We start from the raw sequence: 17847 nt of genomic DNA on the forward strand, positions 1-17847 counted from the left end.
CAGCCCCCCTGGTAGCCCCATGGCTCCCCCTCTTCCTCACAGCTCACCCCCTGCCCCCGAGCCCCCCAATAGCTCTGCTTTTTCCCATGGCCCCCAATAATCCCATGAGCCCCCCTGCCCCATAGTGCCCCCTCCCTATCCCACCCCCGCATAGCGCCATGACTCCCCAATATTCCTCACAGCTCCCCAGCAGCCCCAGTTCCCCTCTCAAGTCCCCAAAATCCCCATTTTACCCCCAAAAACCCCCATGGGGACCCCGCCCACCCGATACAAGCCCCGCCCATTTTCCCGCCGTCAAAGCCGCACCCATCTCAATACTCTCGTCCCATTGGTTCGCTCCTAGTAAGTCCCGCCCCCGGCGCTAGCCACGCCTCCCTCATCCATCCCTTTTTTTTCCTGCCCCCTTCCTCCGCCTTAGCCAATCGCGTCCCTTCTCCCCGCCCTCTGCTCCCTCCCCATTGGCCGCTGGCCGGCAGCCCCGCCCAATGGCTGTGGCCGGAGCGCGGCCGTAGGTGAGGGGATGGGGGCGTTTAATGGCGGCTGGGGGGGCTCCGGGGGAGCAAAGGGCGCTCCGGGGGAGCGGGGCACGGGCAGGGCCTCACTCTCGGCATCGCCCCCGGAGCGCGGGGGTCTCACCCGCCTGCGGGTGCGAGGAGCCCCTTACCGTGGTCAGGAGGGGTTGGGTCTGGGGGCTTGGTGTCTGGGCTGGAGGTCTGCGGGGATTCGGAGTTGGGGGGTCCTGGAGGGCCTGGGGATATGGGTTGGGGTCGTGGAGGGCTTGGGCGGGGTTTGCTGGGCGTCCTGGGGAGGGGTCTGGGGCTTGGGGTTGGGTGCCCTGTGGCTCTTGGTGGGGGTCTGGGACTTGGGGGCCTTGGGACCCGGGGGTGGGTGTGCTGGGAGGCATCCAGGGACTGGGGGCTTGGACCTGTGGCGGGGGTCCTGTGCCTTGGGAGTGGGGGAATTTGGGGAGTTTTGGGAGCTTAGAGGACTAGGTGTGGGACCTGGGTGATCCTGAGGGGCTCAGAGATTTGGGAGCTTCAGGCCAGGGCTTTTCTCTGGGTCATAAGGGGGCTGGAGGGCTTGGGGCCATGGGGGCTGGGGAGTCTGAGCTTCAGGGCTCTGAGGGGCTGGGGGCCCAGGGGGCTGTGCCGGCCTGGGCTCCTGAGCCTGTTTTCCTGCCCTGAGCCCAGCGGTTTCCATGAGAGCCGTTTGTTTCCCCAGGCTGTAGAGCCTGCGGCATTGCCAAGGGCTGTGGTGGAGCCCTGGGAGGGGAGGCCAGGGCTGCCAGGGGAGAGGGTTTAGGGACAGTGTGGGTAATAAAGAGATAAAGTAGTCTGGTCTTTTGCTGGATCAGCTCTGGGGCTGGCAGGATGCAGAAGGGAAAAGGTGGGAATGTGCTGCCCTGAGCTGGGAGGGGCACCCAGCTGTTTCTGTGCCCCCTGAGAGGGCACGGGCACTTCTGAAGGAACTCTTAGCAGGGGGAGGATCCCTTGGGGGCTGCTCAGGTGGTTCTTCAGCATCCCAGCCCCGTGTGGGGTGAGCTGGACCTCCACCCTGCACAGATGGGTTTGTTCTGGGCCCCTGTGATCCTCCGGCAGCCATGGCTGTGTGAAGTGAAGCAGCCTGGGATGGGCAGCAGGGCTTTTCCCTCCCTTTAGTCCTCGGCTGGAATCCTGGCCCATAAATGTGACAGCAGCCCATGGGCTGGGTGAAAGCAGTGAGGAGCTCTCCTGGAGTCTCTCCAGGGCTGTGCTTGGCTTATTTGCCATGTGGCATTTGGAGGTTTTGTCCTGTTGGGGAGCAGTTCCGGCTCTGAGTGCCGGTGTTTGCCGGAGCTCCTGGTTCCAGGCTGGCTGCTCCATGCCTTCCCCTCTGTGCTGTGCTGTGCTTCCAGGGCTCCTTCCTGCTGCTCCAGCATGAAGAGCACGCGGAGCTGCTGCTCCGTGCAGAGCTCTGACGTGGCAGAGCTGATCCTGACGGGGCTCCCGGCGCCGGTGTCGCGGCGCCCCGGCAGCGCCTCTCCCGCCAAGCTCATGGCGCGCTCCGTGTCCGTGGCTGCCGATGGCAAAGCCAAGAGGAACGCCCCGGTGAGCCCCTGCCCTTCCCCTCCTGTGCCTGGCGTGTGGCGTGGCTCCAGGCACAGCCACATCCCTCTCACCCCCCTGAGGCCCTGTCCTTCCCCTCCCGTGCCTGGAACATGGGATGGCTCCAGGCATGGCCACGTCCCTCTCATTGTGGTTCTCCCAGCACCAGCCTGGCTTCGTTCTGGCATCACACTTGGCAATTGCTGCTCTCTGCTGGGTGCAGAAGAGCAAGCTTCAGGATTCCGGTTTTTCCCTTCCTTGCCCTTCACCTCCCTGTGCCAATTTCCATCTGGAAACTCCCAATTTCCTGGTGGGGTGTCGGGCCCAGCCTGCCCCTCATGGATCACCCCCTGTTCCTGCCACACCAGGGGCTCCTGAGTGGGGGTTCCACAGAGGGAGCGAGCCCAGGTGCTTGCTGGGCTCTGTCAGGACCCAGCAGCAGACAGCCTGTGCTCCGTGCTGAGTAATCCCTTGGCAGCATTCCCACACCCTTGTTCCCAGAGCTTGTGCTAAGGAACGTGTTCCTGCGGGCTCAGCAGCGCCCGAGCGAGGTGTCATTGCCCGCTGCCTCAAGGGGAGCTTGGCAGCCCTGGGGTAGTGGAACTGCCTGAGGGTGGGGAGCCTGTCTGTGCTCCTCCTGAGTGTGGCTGCTGGATTTATCCCTGCTCTCCACAGGAAGATGCGGGACCCCGGGCCATGAACAACCTGCGCAGGTCCAACAGCACCACCCAGGTGAACCAGCGGGTGAACAGCTCACACAGGTACAGCTCCGTGTGTCCCTCTGTCCTCTGGGTGGCACTGGGGGACACCCCACCCCTGTGTCCAACCTCCCTGGTCCTGCTGGGGAACAGGAGGCTTTCCAAAATACCCTGAGCTCTGTCATGCACTTCAGGAGTTAAAGCCTGGCCCTGGAAAACTAAAGTCTGGCTTTTTGGTTATTTTTTTGAAGAAGAGGTCCCTTGTTTAGGGTTCCATAGGATCACAGAATGGCCTGACCTTAAAGTCCTATGCAGGATCACAAGACCAGGTTGCTCCCAGCCCCATCCCATCTGGCCTGGGACACTTCTCTGTCAGAGTATTGCCCAGATTCTGTGCCAAGGTCTCTCCACCATCACAGGGAAGAATTTCTATTTGAGGAAATGGAGGGTATTTCTGTGGCTGTGACAAAAAACATTCCATGTGATTCCAACAGCCCTCATGGACCCTCCAGGCCATAACTGGGCTGTGTGAGGAGACAAATGTTCTCTGTTCCCAGTGCCCTCTGAGTTGGGATTTTCCATTCTCCTGTTGCTTTGTGCCCATCCCTCTCACCACACACCACCCTGGAACCCAAAGTTCTGTGTAAAAACAAATCACTGGTGGATTTTGTGGCCATGTAACAATTCTCCAGCCCCTTTCTCCCATGTCACACTGGAGTTTCCAAATGCCCTACATAGCCAGAGTGTGTCCTGTGGCTGTGAGTTGTCCCACAGTTATCTCTTCTCTCCTCTCTGCCTTCCCTGGGTCTGGATGAAGCTCGGAGCAGACAGGAGACTTCCTGGCCTTCTTTGAGGGTGACCCAATAGGAAGGAAGAAACTGGCAGCTCTGAGCAAAACCTCCCCGGAGAAGAAAACCACATGGAATATCTTGGTGAGGACAGCAGGCTGTGGGAGTGGGCGGGCCAGGGCTGTGCTCCTGGTGGTGTTTGAGGGGTGGGTTTGGTGTTTTATCCCTGCTGACTCCGTGGCAGGATGACCAGCCCCGAGTGTTCCCGGGCCCCTCTGGCTCCCACGGCTTCGAGCCGCCCGCGGGCATGAGGAGGAAGGAAGCCACAGTGCTCCTGGCTGCCAACTTCACTGCCAACAACAGGTAGGACAGAACGTCCTGAGGGGGAGAGTGGTTGTAAATGCATGAAGAAAACACCTGGAGGGGGGAAGCTGCTGCTTCTGACACTCCTGGTCTCCCCACACAAGGAGCAACAAGGGCGCAATGGGCAACTGCGTCACCACCATGGTGCACAACAACTACTCCACTGCTGAGAGGGGCCCTGCTCCCAAGAGCTCCAACCAGGCTCCCAGTTCCCTCAAGTGAGTGTGAGGGGTGTCCTGGCTCTGCAGCTGGGCTGGCCCTGGGGTCATGTGTGTCACAGGATAGGGCTGAGTGGCTTCATCTTCTGTCCCAGCAATGTCGTCAAAGCGGCCTCAAACGAGGACGGGGAAGGCAGCAGCAGCCTCGTGAAGTCTCAGAAGAATTTCTCCAGCAACAACATCATGACCCACAACAACAACAGCAGCAGCAGCGTTCCCCGGAGGAGGGAAGTGACTGAGGAAGAGGCTGAGAGGTGAGGGAAGGAGCAGGAGGACAGTGCTAGGAGGTGTGAGGAGCTCCAGGGCAGCTTGTTCTTCTCCTGTGGCATTTCACACTGGGGAAAGGCCACTCTCAGTGCACCTGCAGGTCCCGGTGCTGTGGGGAAGCCGTGTGTGCTCTGCTGCCCCTGGGGCTGTGCTGACCTCCCTCGCTGTCCCACAGGTTCATCCAGCAGGTGAACATGGCTGCTGTCACCATCCAGCGCTGGTACCGGCGGCACTCGCAGCGGCACAGGACGGCGGCTGCGGCTCTGGGACGCCTGATGGCTGCCAAGAGGGAGGTTGGTCCTGTCCCCTGCTCTGTAGCCCAGACCACCCGACACCCGTGTCCTGCTGGCCACCCAGTTGGGGTCCCTTTAATCCCCAGACCTTGGCTGTGAGAGTCGAGGGGGCTCTGGCTTTGCATCCAACCAGCCCCGCCGTGGCCCAGAGGGCTGGGGAGGTCCTGTTCCCTCAGAGCTGTGCTGGCTGCCTGCAGGGATTAGCCTGGGCTGGGTTCCAGTAGGAGCTGAGGCTCAGCACCACACAGCTCCAGTTCCCCCAGCCCCCTGACTGGGAGCAGTCAGAGCCTGGCAGTAGCAGCACAAGTCTCCCTGAATTGCCATTGTCTGGGCCATACTCCTGGCCAGAGAAGGGTTGCCCCATCTTGGCTCACCCTAATGAATCCCTAATGAGGTGCCTTGTTAGAGTGACGAGGTTTTGCAGCTATTTGTGTTTCCTTGTGTTCAATTATTTATCCCAGTAATGAAAAGCTCCGTTGCTCTTGCGTGTGAGTCTATTTTTAAGCCTTGTCTCCTCAGTGGTTGCAGACTCAGATGATGATATTATAATAATAATAATAGTAATAATAATAATAATTGCATTGAGGTTCTGAAGGAATGAGCTGCTCCAAAGTGGAGCTGTGCTGAGGGCTCCTCACCTGCACAGAGGATGGAAAGCCTGGATATGGGGTGACCCAGGGGTGGGTACCCCTCACACTTCTAGTGGTGAGTGCTGGAGAATTCTCAGTAACATTTTTGACCCTCCTCTCTGGAAGGAAAGGCAGCAGCGGATGGAGGAGGGGAATATCCTGGATTTGCAGGAGAGGAAGGACGAGGAGCGACGCAAGATCCGAGAGGAGAAGGCACGCCTGGCCCGGCACACTGCCATCCAGGTAGGGCCAGGGCCAGGCCTGTGTGACACCATTTGCTGGCATCATCCAGCAAGAGGCCTCTCTGCATCTCCAGAGCCTTGGCATGGGGCAGGACCAGAGCCAGCCTTGGGATGGAGTGCTCCCTCCGGAGATGGAGGTGCCACGGAGCAGTTTCCTGCTGTGCTCCTGCCAAGCCTTGGCAGCTCATTCTGAGCTTGTGGAGACAGCGCTGGTTTCTGTGTAGTTCTCAGGAAAATGGTGACCACGTTGAGACAGGGACACTCCAAGCTCTGTGGAATGGCCGAGGATGTGTGTGCTCTGGGAGTGGGACCCTCCTCAGGAGCAGGGTCCCTCTGGAGAGGGCCGAGTACCACTCCGTGTCCCTTGGCAGGAAGCAACACGTCATTGTCACCCTGCTCTTGCAGCTGGTGGTGCAGATGGGGTTGGCACAGGATGCAGGATTTGGCAGCAAAGCTGGGGATGTTTTAAACCCCAAATTTTCTTTGCCCTAATTGGAAACATGTTCCATTCGGGGGAGGGGGTTGGGGGAGGCACATCAGTGAGCAGCTGGAGGATGCAAAAACACTGCCACAGCCTTGCAGACACAGGCTTGTGCCTTCCCAAAGCTTCAAGACATCCATGGCTCCTCTGTCCCTGCAGGAGCTGCAGCAGAAAAGGGCCCAGAAGGCCTCGGAGACGAAGCGCTCGGCAGAAGAGCAGGTGCTGGTGAAGGAGAGCAGGAGGGTGCCCAAGAAGAAGCCTGGTGCCAAACCTGCCTCAGCCAGGAATGCCAGCCCGGCTGGCAGCCTCACCAAAGCCAACAATGCCGGTGAGTCCCTCTGGTGTGTCCCCAAAGCTTTGGGAGGGAGGGGTTTGCTCTGAGGAGCTGCTTCCCAGGGGCTGGCTGGGGCCAGGACCTGAGAACAGCCTGCTTCCTGCAGAGGCCAATTCCCCCTCGGCAGCCTCGGAGCTGGAAGGAAGCAGCCTGGGAGCTCTTGGCTCCGTGCCCTTGCAGGACCCCGGGGCAGAGGACAAACTGCAGGTGGGTCTGGCTGTTCCTCCTGGGGACCCTGGCAGCAGCTGCTCTGCCAGGGCAACATCAGGCCTTTGCTGGCTTCTGGGGAGAGCCAGAAAACTCTCTCATTCTCTCATCTTCTCCCTTAGGATGTGAGCTCCAGGGAGACAGGTAACGAGGACCTGGAGACAGCAGTGGCTGCTGGCAGCAGGGCTCCATCCAAGGTCACACTCAACGAGCTGCTGGACACGCTCCGGCTGCTGGAGGAGGAGCCAGAGCTGCTGCCCCCACCCAGGCTCCTCAAGAAGGACAGATATGCCTGGATGGACAGGGTGAGCTGGGGGATGCTGTGTTCATCCTTGGGCTGCCTGCTGAGAAACAGCCGGGCACTGCCAGGGAAGGTGGTGGAGGAGCTTGGAGTGGGTGATGGAAGAATTTGGAGGAGGAGATGGAGGAGTGTGGAGGTGCTCATCCAAGCATTGAGGGCTTGGATGTTTGCAAGGAACAGCAACCCATGCAAAGGCTGGTGGTGGGACAGGGTTTAACCCAGAGGATCAGGCTGGTTACTGGGCTCCAGTGATGGAGACAAGCCAGCACCTCTTCTCCCAAGCCTTCCCCTGGGTGCTCATTCACCATGGTGAATTCCCAGCAGGAGTCCAGCTCCAACTCCCTGACTGCTGATAACCTGGAGAAGTTTGGGAAGCTGAACCACCCTCCAGGGGTCCCCGAGGACGGGGCTCTGCTCTCAGAGGCCAAGCTCCAAAGCATCATCAGTTTCCTGGATGAGATGGAGAAGTCAGAGCAGGAGAGGCCCAGGTCAGCTGCCTCAGCCACGCAGCGGGAGGTGAGTCCATCTGTGGTGTGGGAATCCATTCCTGGTGGGAATCGTCCCCTGTCTCCCTGTCCTCATTCCAGGTGGTTCCACCACCTTTTCATCATGTTTGCTGTGGCAGAGTTTCCTTTTGGAAGAGGAGCTGGCTCACGTGGAGCAGGTGTCGGCGGTTGCCACAGAGGTGACAAGCTCCATGATGAGGCTGAAGCTGGAAGTGGAGGAGAAGAAGAGAGCCATCAGCCTGCTTCAGACTGCTCTGGTGTGTCAGCCTCACACGTGGTTCTTGGGGCTGTGAAGCACATGATCAGGACCATCCCTTGATTTTACAGAATCATTGAATTGTTTGGTTTGGAGGGGACCTTAAAGATCATCTAGCTGGCACCTGGGCTGAGTTCCCTTCTCTGTCCTGGGGGGCTGGGTGTTCCTGCTGACAGGGGTGGGAGATAGGAGCACCAGGGCTTTGCTTCAGCTCTGTTCCTTGTTTTCCTGGCCTGGTGGTGATTTCCATGTTGTGGCTGTTTGACCCCACAGACCCAGCAGCGGGAACTGACTGACCGACACGTCAAACAGACCGAGAAGGAGCTCAGCCAGCAGCTCAGGCTGCAGAGGGAGCAGTATGAGGCAGCTATCCAGAGGCACCTGGCCTTCATTGACCAGGTAACCCTCGTCCCAACTCCTGAAGCAGAGGCTGAGGTGGCTGCACCTGCCTGATGCTGGCTCCTCACCCTGCCCAGCTCCTCGATGACAAGAAGGTGCTGAGTGAGAAGTGTGAGGCCGTGGTGGCAGAGCTGAAACAAGTGGACCACAAGTACGGCCAGAAGATCACCCAGATGCAGGAGCAGCATGAGCTGGTGAGGGGACAGGGAAGATGGGGGACACGTGTGTGCTGATTTTGCTCAAATGGGGCCTCTGCCTGGAGCAGGACAGTCTCTGCCACCTCGGTGGGACCTGGACACTCCAAGGAGCTCTTCTCTGTGCACAGAGAATGACCCTGTCACCACAGAGCTTTGTTCTGGCTCCCCAAAAGTCTCCTGTACTCTGCTGCCCAGGGCCAGGAGCATGGCACTGACCAAGGGACAGTGTAAACTTCCAGGCTCTGCTTGGAGAGACCCTTCCCACACACCTGGCACAGGGTGCCCAGAGAAGCTGTGGCTGCCCCATCCCTGGCAGTGTCCAAGGCCAGGTTGGACAGGACTTGGAGCAGCCTGGGATAGTGGAAGGTGTCTCTGCCATGGCAGGGGTTGGAACTAGATGAGCTTTAAGGTCCCTTCCAACCCAAACCATTCTGTGATTCCACGATCCCACTGAAGGCAGAGCTGTCCCAGGCTGGGGGTGCCCAGGGTGCAGTGCTGGCACAAACCCAATGCCATGGTGCAATTTTGCTTCTCCTGTGGATGGAGACAGCTCAGCTGGCCCTGTGCCAGGCCTGGCAGGAGGACAGCACCACTGGGCTCTTCCCAGCTCTACCATCCCAGTCCCTGCTTGTCCTTGACCTTGGAGCTGAGGTCGTGCCTGGCCAGACCGTGGGGGTCCCTAGGTCCCTGGAGCAGGCTCCAACCACACAGGCTCCTGGCCAGTCCCTTGGCTTGTCCCTGTCCTTGTCCCTCGTGCTGTCTCCCCTCGCCCCCATGGACTCCTGCCCAGCTCTGCCCTGCCCGTGGCTCCCACAGGCTGTGTGGATTTGCCTCTCCTCCACATTCCCCTTCTCTCTCCATCCCCTCCTTTCTTTCTCCCCAGGTCTGGCGCACTTTGGGCCCCTTTTGTGAGGTAAATGTGGTCTTTGCTCTCTTTTATGCCTTGCCCTCTGCTCTCGTGCCCTGACCTGCTCTGGCCCTGCTCCAGCCCCTGTCAGAGGGTTTTCCGTGGCAGGGAGAAGGAAGGCTGGAGAAGAAAGCACCATCACACAGGGACAGATGGGCTGCCCTGCATGCAAGGACCCTCGGCAGCCCCTAGTTCCCCTTCCCTCTCCGTCAGTGCTCTCATGTCTTGGCAGTGAGCACTTTCCCACGGGGATAGAGGAGAAGGCACTGGGAAAATGTATGGCCACTTCTCTGGGCTGGAAGAACACACCTGGCCAGGGCTGTGCCTGTATCCATGTGCAGCTCCACAGCTTCCTTCCCAACAGCCCGGCTCCCACGGCTTTTCCCTCCCATCTTCTCTGAGGTTTTCCCATTTGCTTCCAAACAGGAGATTAAGAAACTGAAGGAACTCATGAGCGCAACTGAGAAAGTCCGGCGGGAGAAGTGGATTGAGGAGAAAACCAAAAAGATCAAAGAAATCACTGTGAAAGGTACGGGCAGGTTCCCTCAGCAGCAGCTGGAGCCAGGGCAGTGCCAGCGTGGTGCAGGAGAGATTTGGAACAGCTCCTTGGTGTGGGCAGTGTTTGCTCCCTGTTTCTGGTGGAGCAGATGCCAAAGGGCAAGAAAATCCCTCTGTGCTCATCCCCCCTTCCTGCCAGCGCCTTAGAGCCAGCCAGGGGCACCAGGTGGGATCCAGGCCGAGCCGTGCCCGTCCTTCCCCCTGTCCCAGGGCTGGAGCCGGAGATCCAGAAGCTCATGGCCAAGCACCGCGAGGACATCCGGCAGCTGAAGCTGCTGCACGAGGCCGAGCTGCTGCAGTCGGACGAGCGGGCGGCGCTGCACTACGGGCGGCAGGCGCAGGAGCTGCGGGGGCTGCTGGAGCGGGAGAAGGAGGAGCAGAGCCAGCGGGAGCGGGAGCGGGCCCGGCAGAGGTGTGTCACCCCGGGCTCAGCGCTGCCTTGGGCTCACAGATCTGGAGTGCTGTCCAGCACCAGTCCGCTGGTGGGATCTCAATATTTGCAGCTCCACGGGGAGCAGCCCCTTTCTCTCCACCGGCCTCAGGTGGGCGATGCTGCTGAGCTGGGAGCATCCTCTGGCATCGTGAAGGGCAGCGTGGAGAGGAGGCCGAGTGCTCGAAGGCACGTCCCTGGAAGTGTGTGTGTCCCACAGGTGTGAGCAGCAGCTGGAGCAGGAGGAGCAGGCACTGGAGCTGCAGCGGCGCCGGCTCTATGCCGAGGTGGCCGAGGAGAAGGAGCGGCTGAGCCAGCAAGCAGCCAGGTGGGCGGGCTGGGGGCCAGGGGCTAGGGGCAGCCCTGAGCTGTGGGGCTGGGCTCCCTAGGCCAGATTTCCATGGGGCTGGTGTGGATGCTGGGAGCTGTGTCTGTGCAGGCAGCGAGCAGAGGCAGAGGAGCTGCGGCGGCAGCTGGAGGCCAACAGCTCGGCCCTCACCCGGGCACTGCGGGACGAGTACACCAAGGAGAAGGAGGAGCAGGAGAGGCGGCACCAGGTCTGGTTCCCCCTCACCTCCAGCCCTTTGGGTGCTGGCACCACCAAGCCTTGGACCCCATAGGGGCAGCCCCAGCAGCTGCTCCCAGCCAGCACAGGAGGGTCCCAGGGCTGAGCTGTTGTTTTCTCTTCTCACAGGCAGAACTGAAGGTGCTGAAGGACCAGCTGGAGCTGGAGAAGCAGGCCTGGGAGGCCAACTACGTGAAGAAGGAGGTAATGGCAGGAGCTGTCCTCCAAAGGTGCCACCCATGGGCTCTAAGAGGAATTTGAGGCCATGTTTGCTGTCTCCATTGCAGGAAGCCTGGCTGCTGTCCCGGGAGCGGGAGCTGCGGGAGGAGATGAGGAAGGAGAGGGACAAAGAGATCGAGCTGGTGATCCAGCGCCTGGAGGCCGACACATCCTTGGCCAAGGAGGAGTGCGAGAGGGCAGCGGAGAGCAGGTGAGGGGGAAAGGGAGGAGGGAGGTCCCAGGGCCTCCAGAGGCTGGTCCCTTTTCCCTGTGCCCTGGGCATCTCTCCAGTGAGCCCTGGAGCAGTGTTGGTGCAGGAAGGAGCAGCTCACAGGGACAGAATTTCTCTCTCACCTGAGGAAACAGCCCTAGATCTCTTGTGAGGCAGCTCTGCCCTTGCTGCTGTATCCTGATCCCTCCTGCAGCAGGAATAGAGCTGGGATGAGCCAGGCAGCTGCAGGATGAGCCAGGCTGCCTGTCCTTCCTGCCCACAGGATCAAGAGGATCCGAGACAAGTACGAGGTGGAGCTGCAGGAGCTGGAGCGGTCGGAGCGGAAGCTGCAGGAGCGCTGCAACGAGCTCAAGGGGCGGCTGGCCGAGCTGGAGGGGGAGAGCATGCGGCTGCAGGGCCTGCTGAAGCACAAGGAGCAGGAGCTGGAGGAGATGCGGAAGGTGAGCGAGGAGCAGAGGCAGGGCCCTGCCTGGCCATGCCTGGGTGTGTGGGACCGGCTGTCCCAGGGCACAGAGGCCTGACTGAGGTGGTCTGGCAGGAATTTGCGGACAGGCTGGTGGGGATGGAGGAGGAGAACGCGCGGCTGAAGGCAGAGATGGCGGAGCTGAGGGCCCGGCAGCACCTGGAGCTGGACAGACTGGTGAGGGAGAAGGACCAGGAGCTGGAGGAGGTTCACAGGAGGTGAGGAGCCCAGGCGGGGTGCAGGAGCTCAGTGCTGCATCCTTGGGAATGGCTTCCAGCCCTGTCCAGGCAAACCAGGCAGAAGTCAATTGTCTGAACTGACTGCTGCTCAGCCACCCTGAATCCTCTGTTCCTTGTCACTGCTGGCCTGCTCTGTGCCATCGTGTCCCCAGGGCTGCTCCTATGCCTGCATAGAGGACAGGAGTGCCAGGAGAGGCCAGTGGAGCACAGCTCTGTCTGCGTTCCTCCCTGGCAGGAGCCCTGGCCAGGATCACTGTCACCTCCTGGGGGCTCCCTGTGGCTCACACATGATACCTGTGACTGCAGCCCTGTGATCTTCTCCAGAGGGCCAGGGCCCAGGGTCAGGCCACAGCCACAGAGGCTGAGGGCAGCTGGGACATCCCCAAAATGCTGTGATAATTAAACCTTAGGAAGCTAATGTGCCTTTCTTCCTGTAGACAAGTCTGTCCACACTACACAGCACCCACCAATGGAATAAAGGTGCTGCCAGTGTGTGATGGCACCCGGAGCCCAGTTGTGGCTGGGCGAGAGGGACTGAGATCCCAGGGCTGCAATTCCCCCCCGGGGCAGGGCCCAGCCCCGTGTTTGGCACGGGGGTGCTCAGCCCCCCATGTCCATGGCAGGGTGAAGGCGGCCGTGCTGAGGAAGGAGGAGAGCATGAGCAGCCTGCGGAAGCAGTACGAGGTGAGTGGGGGCTCCCCGGGCCTGCCCTGGCTGTGGCTGGGCGGGCACTGCGAGCTCCCTGTCCCCTGTGCTGTCCCCTGTGCTGTCCCCTGTGGCAGGCGGCCGTGCAGAGAGCCAGCCTGCTGGAATCGCTGCTGCAGCGGCAGCGGCAGCTGGCTGCGGAGTGACCGTCCTGCCGGGCAGGGAGCGGGGCTGGCGCCGGCCTCGGGGCCTCCCCTCCCTCCTCCCCTCTTCTCCACAGCCTGGTCCCAATGCCCTGGCCGTGCTGGGACACCTGGTGACCTTTAGATGGTTGGGAGTTTTGTTCTGATAATAAATCTCTGCTGGTTTCTACAACTGTTTCTATACTTGTCAGTGCCAGAGCACGAGTGACTCTTCCACGAGGTCTGTGTCCACTCCCACCTTCCCAACCCCCATTCCTGCATCCCAAGACCCTCCCTTTGCTCTGACGGTGCCCAGCACCTCAATCTATGCCTTGGGGCCTGTTCTAAACTGAAATATCCATTAGGATGCAGGGAGGCAGAGCCAGGGCAGGATGTGATCCCACAGCCTCTGCTACCTGCAGATTCCTCAACAGCCCCTGACAGGGCCGGGAAATGCCTGGGCTGGGCCGGTGGCATCTGTTTCCTCTCGGCCGGGGTGTGCAGCCGCTCTGGTCCCTCCCCCGGGCCGGGGCTCCGAGCACGGGCCGGCAGATGTTTTCTCAGCAGAGTCCCTGGTGTTTCCCATCCGTCCTGCTGCTCCCGGGACAGGGGCACAGAGGGTGGCTGGGTCCTGCACAGGCCACAGTGCCATCTCGGTTCCCCTCTCCCCGCTGTGCCAGGCTGGACAGCTCATCCCAGTGTGCCGGGAAAGGCCGGGCACGGCGTTTGTTCCGCTGTTGTTGCTTTTCCAAGGAGTTTCCTGAGCGCCGCTTCCGACCCCCGCCCTGCCCAGCCTCCCTGCGTGCCCCCCGAGCCAGCGGCCGGGAATGTGCCCTGGGAGAAGGGGGCTCAGCCCACTCACTGCCCGGCCAGGGGCTCCGGTGTAGCCCCGAGCCCCGTGCGGCATCGCCGCTGTGGGGTGAACACCCACCACGGTCCCCGGGGAGTGCCGACCCGGCCCCCGGCATCTCCCCGGCCCCTCCCCGGCATCGCCCGGGCTAATTTCTAGGCCAGTGCCCGGTTCAGGCATGAATAAATCAGCGCCGTTGCATAACGGGGATGCGGATTTTCCCCGGCTGGCTGCCCGTGCCTGCGCCGGCGCCCCCCGCCCGCCCCCCGGGGGTCCCGCGGGACCGGCGGCCGCCCGGCACCGGCGTGTCCCTCTCCCCGTCCCTGTCCCTGCCGAGCCGGGCGCTGCGGGCTCTGCCAAGCTCCCCGAGAGGGAACCCCTCGCCCCCCGGGTGCCCCGGGATCAGGCGGGGAGCGGAGCCCGTTGGCCGCCCGGGGCCGGGAAGGAGGTCGGGAGCACCGGGGGCTTTTGGCAGCCGCCGCGCGGGAATCGCCGCTCAATCTGGTGTCTGCCCGAGAGGGGATTAGCCGCAGCCCCAGACAAATCAGCCGGGAAGCCGGAGCAAGTGGCAGGATCCGAGCAGGGTAATCTCCCCTTGGGAAAGATCTGTAATCTCCCCTGCTAATTGGGGCGGCGGCAGCGGCGCTGCCCCGCCGGGAGGGGATGCCAGGGGAGCGGTGCCACCCGGTGCCTCTGCCGGGCTTGGACCGACGCTGACACAGCCCCGACCTCAGGGGCTCCCTGACGCTTTAGGCCTCGATTCTCCTCTGGGTTTTTCCTTTTTATAACCACGTTGGAAATCTGGTGGGAAGCAGGACAAGCAGCAGGGGACACAGGGCAGGTGGTGGGTTTGGGTGGCCATGACAGCTCAACCCTCCTGACTGTGTCAAATGGGCTACGGGGGTGTCACCTGGGCACGGAGGGTGCTGGGGCATGGGGCTGCTGTGCTTGGTGTCCCAGCTGAGCTGGGGATTCCAGGTCTTCCCAAGGAGGGCAGGGTGGCACACAGGGCTGGGCAGGCACATGCTCCTTCCTCATCCCACTCACCCATCCCTGTCCCAGTGTCATCCCCAGTCCATCTCTGTCCTCTTCTTTCCCATCTCATCCTCAATTCCATCCCCCCCAATCCTAATTCTCATCCCCATCCCATCCTCATCCTCATTTTCCTCCCCATCCCACACTCTCCCAGACACAGGAGGGAAGGGACACTGGGCACCAAGGCTGCCACCCCCAATACAACATGGGGTAGTTTTATCCCCTCCCACTCACCGAAGCCCTCCTGCCTCTTCCCAGTGCCAGCAAGGCCTCAGCTCGTCCTTGTCCCACCCACTCTGGGGCCAGCTGAGTGTGCTTGGGATGCTGGGGGCAGATGGGCCCAGTGGGTGGGTGCCTGGTGTGGGTGGGTGGGTGCCTGGTGTGGGCTCAGCACAGCTGCCCCCCCCATCCCACCTGGCTGTGACTCAGCCAGTGCCAACTCAGCCACACGGGGAGCGAGGCTGGCCCTGAAAACCACCCTGGTGGCGAGTGGCCACCCACTCCCAAGGGACCATGGCTGGTCCAGAGGGCACCAATGGCACCAAAGCTCCGAAAGACTCCACACGCTTCTGCACCAGGTGAAGGTGACTGTACCAGGTCAGCGCCACCTTTGTTCAGCTGCTCTGAGGCCAGGAAGGCTCACAGAGGAGCTCAGGGTGTCCCACATGTGGGGTCAAGGACATTTGCACATCCAGAAAGGACCAGGGACCCATTGTGGGAGGGACAGCGGGAGTAATGGGGTGCCCATGAGCTGCACCCCAGCGGGGGTCTCCAAAATGAGTGATGGGGCATCAGCAGTCGCCTGCTAGCCCTGGCAGAGGGACTGGGGGGTCCTGTGGGACAGAGCTGCTCCAGAGCAGAGAAATGCGGAGGCAGGGGAGAAGGGAGAAACTGGCTCCAACGTGTTTATTCTCCCAGCAGCCGGTAATTTTTCCAGGCCTGTATCTATTTGTGGCAACGTGACATGTGCAGCGTGGTGCTGTTCTGTGCAGGCTTGAAGGCTTGTAAAAAATTAATCGTGTACGCAAAATTTGGCTTTAAATATTCAAAGTGGTGGTGGGGATGTGTGAGCCCCGTGCTCAGAGCTGAGCCCAGCAAGGGCTGGGACAAGGGGGTTCCCAGGAATGAGATGGGACAAGATGGGGCAGGAAGGGACAGGACTGTCCTGCCATGACCCTGAAGGAAAGTCCAGCCTGGTTCCCAGGTGGGCTTGGTGACCAGCGGCACCCAGAGCTTTGCCAGGGTCTGGCTGGGGGCTGCCAGGGGTGTGGGTGAAGCTGTGGGACGTTCTCTGCCAAGGAATTGGGACGCTGGGTTTTGGAGCATCCCGTGTTTGGAGGGCACACTCCCGTGTGCCAGGGCTGTAGCGTCGAGCAGACGAGGCCGAGCCATGGCCCCACATGGGGCAGCCCCCAGCCCAAGGGGGACCCCGCACCACGGGCCTGGCTGGGGCTGCTGGGGGCTCTGCTCCCCCTCGGGATGGGACTGGGGGGCTGCAGGGTGAGGCTGCGCTGGGTCACAGGGGCAGAGATGGGGTGCAGGGTGCGTGTGTGAGGGGGGCTGGCAGGGGGTTGAGGGGCTGCTGGGGGGCAGAGCTGCCCATCCCGTCCTTATTTCCCGTCCCTGGTCGTGGGAAGCCGGCGGTGCCCGGGATGGGTCAGCTCCTCACTTCGGGGGTGCCAGCCCCGCTCCCGGGTGATCCCGTCCCCGCTCCCGGGGGTGGCAGCCCCTGCGTGGTCCCGGCCCTGCTCGGGTGGTCCCGGTCCCGCTCGAGGGTGGAGGATGCCCCTCGGGGGTCCCGTCCCCGTCCGGGGGTCTCCCACAGCCCCCATCCATCCCGGCGGGACCGCGCGGGGGCGGCGGCGGCTCATCCCGGAGGGGAGGACGCGGATCCCGGTGCGGTCCCGGGGCTGCGGCTCCGCCACCTGCCGCCCCCGCCCGCCCGGTCCCGCTGCTCGGCGGCGGCGCCCAGCGCGGGGCCAGCGGCAGCCGGCGGCCGTGGGGCTCCCGCCGCCGCCGCGCCATGGGCCGCTTCCCCGCCGCCGCCGCTGCCATGGCGGCCGCCTTCCTCAGCCCCAGCCTCGCCTTCAGCTCCCACTTCGACCCCGGTAAGTGCCGCAGCCCCGGGGCTGACGGACCCGCGCCCCCTCCCGCGCGCCGAGCCTCCCCCGGTGCTCCGCCGTGTGCCCGGCTCAGTCCCCCGGTGCACCGGGAACGAGCATCCCCGCATCGCGCTGCGCCGCGAGCAGAGCATCCCCTCGTCCTCATCACCGGGAATGTCACTGTACGGGCTCTGACAGCCGGACCCGACCCGCTGTGGCGGTGTGACACCCCGGTGTGGCGGCGGGACACCCCTGCGCCGTGCTGGGACACCCCGGTGTGGCCGTGTGACACCCCGGTGTGGCGGGGGGACACCCCGGTGTGGCAGTAGGACACCCCGGTGTGGCAGTGGGACACCCCGGTGCGGCGGGGGGACACACCGGTGTGGCGGTGCGGTGGGATCGCTGCCGCAGCCGGGCGGCATTTTGTTCCGCGGGCTGGGGCGCGGAAGAATCCCGGGGCTGCGCTGGCTCTGAAGGCATCTCCGGGATTGGAACGGAATAATAACAACAGGGAGGATGGTGATGGCGAGAGGGAGGAAGACGGAGCCGCGGCTGAGCCCCCGCCGCCTGAGACACGCGGCGGCCGGGGAGCCGGGGGCTGAGGGTCCCCGGTGGGGCTGGGGGGGCCGGCGGGGCTCGCTGGGGTGCCGGGGCTCGGCAGCGGCGTTTTGGGGCGCAGCCGTTATGTAAGCGCCGTGTTCCGGCCGCGGCGCAGCTGCAGGAAGATGCTGCAGCCGCGGAGCAGCGCGGGGCTGGCGACTGCGGTGCGTGTTTGGGGCTGCGGCCGCCGCAGCCGCCCCTCGCCGCCGCCCCCCGCAGCCGCCTCGTGTCCCTCCCGGTGCGGGGCTGGCACCGCGCGGGCACCGGGACCCCTCGTGGGAGCGTCCGGCGGGCGCTCGGCTCCGGCCCTTTGTTTACCAGCCCGGGATAACGCGTGTCGGCTCCGCGGCTCCCGCCGCTCCCGGCGCCTCCTCCGGCACCGCGAAGGCGGAGAAGCGGTGCCCGTGCCGGGCGCGGTGGTGCCGGAGGCTCCGGCTGTCGGTGCCGGGCTCCCGCATCCCTCCCCGCCGCCTTCACGGTCCCTCCTTCCTCCGCCGCTCCCGCTCCCCCGGCAGCGCACGGTCGGAATCCGTGAAGGGATTTGGAAATGAGCCGCA

General features: G+C 62.7%; 1 protein-coding gene across 6 annotated transcripts; it reads left to right on the top strand.

The window, feature by feature from the left end:
• Nucleotides 1–975: 975 nt before the first annotated feature.
• CEP131 (centrosomal protein 131) lies at nucleotides 976–12884 on the top strand. Of its 6 annotated transcripts, XM_041409048.1 has the most exons (26): nucleotides 976–2087; nucleotides 2760–2845; nucleotides 3600–3714; nucleotides 3815–3933; nucleotides 4038–4151; nucleotides 4247–4405; nucleotides 4594–4711; nucleotides 5467–5583; nucleotides 6223–6391; nucleotides 6504–6604; nucleotides 6727–6909; nucleotides 7230–7421; nucleotides 7531–7668; nucleotides 7941–8066; nucleotides 8144–8260; nucleotides 9147–9176; nucleotides 9597–9699; nucleotides 9939–10140; nucleotides 10379–10486; nucleotides 10598–10715; nucleotides 10853–10927; nucleotides 11011–11153; nucleotides 11437–11614; nucleotides 11713–11855; nucleotides 12500–12560; nucleotides 12659–12874. In XM_041409048.1, the coding sequence occupies exons 1-26, from the start codon at nucleotides 1917–1919 to the stop codon at nucleotides 12725–12727; spliced, it is 3255 nt and encodes a 1084-aa protein (XP_041264982.1). In that variant the 5' UTR covers nucleotides 976–1916; the 3' UTR covers nucleotides 12728–12874. The 6 variants fall into 6 exon arrangements, with proteins under 6 accessions (XP_041264982.1, XP_041264978.1, XP_041264979.1 ...); XM_041409044.1 differs by having other exon boundaries at nucleotides 7227–7421; nucleotides 12500–12884; XM_041409045.1 differs by having other exon boundaries at nucleotides 12500–12884.
• The last annotated feature ends 4963 nt before the right edge of the window (nucleotides 12885–17847 follow it).

Source organism: Onychostruthus taczanowskii, unplaced genomic scaffold (assembly GCF_017590055.1).
Source record: "Onychostruthus taczanowskii isolate IOZ18803 unplaced genomic scaffold, ASM1759005v1 scaffold30, whole genome shotgun sequence".
Lineage (NCBI taxonomy): Eukaryota > Metazoa > Chordata > Aves > Passeriformes > Passeridae > Onychostruthus > Onychostruthus taczanowskii.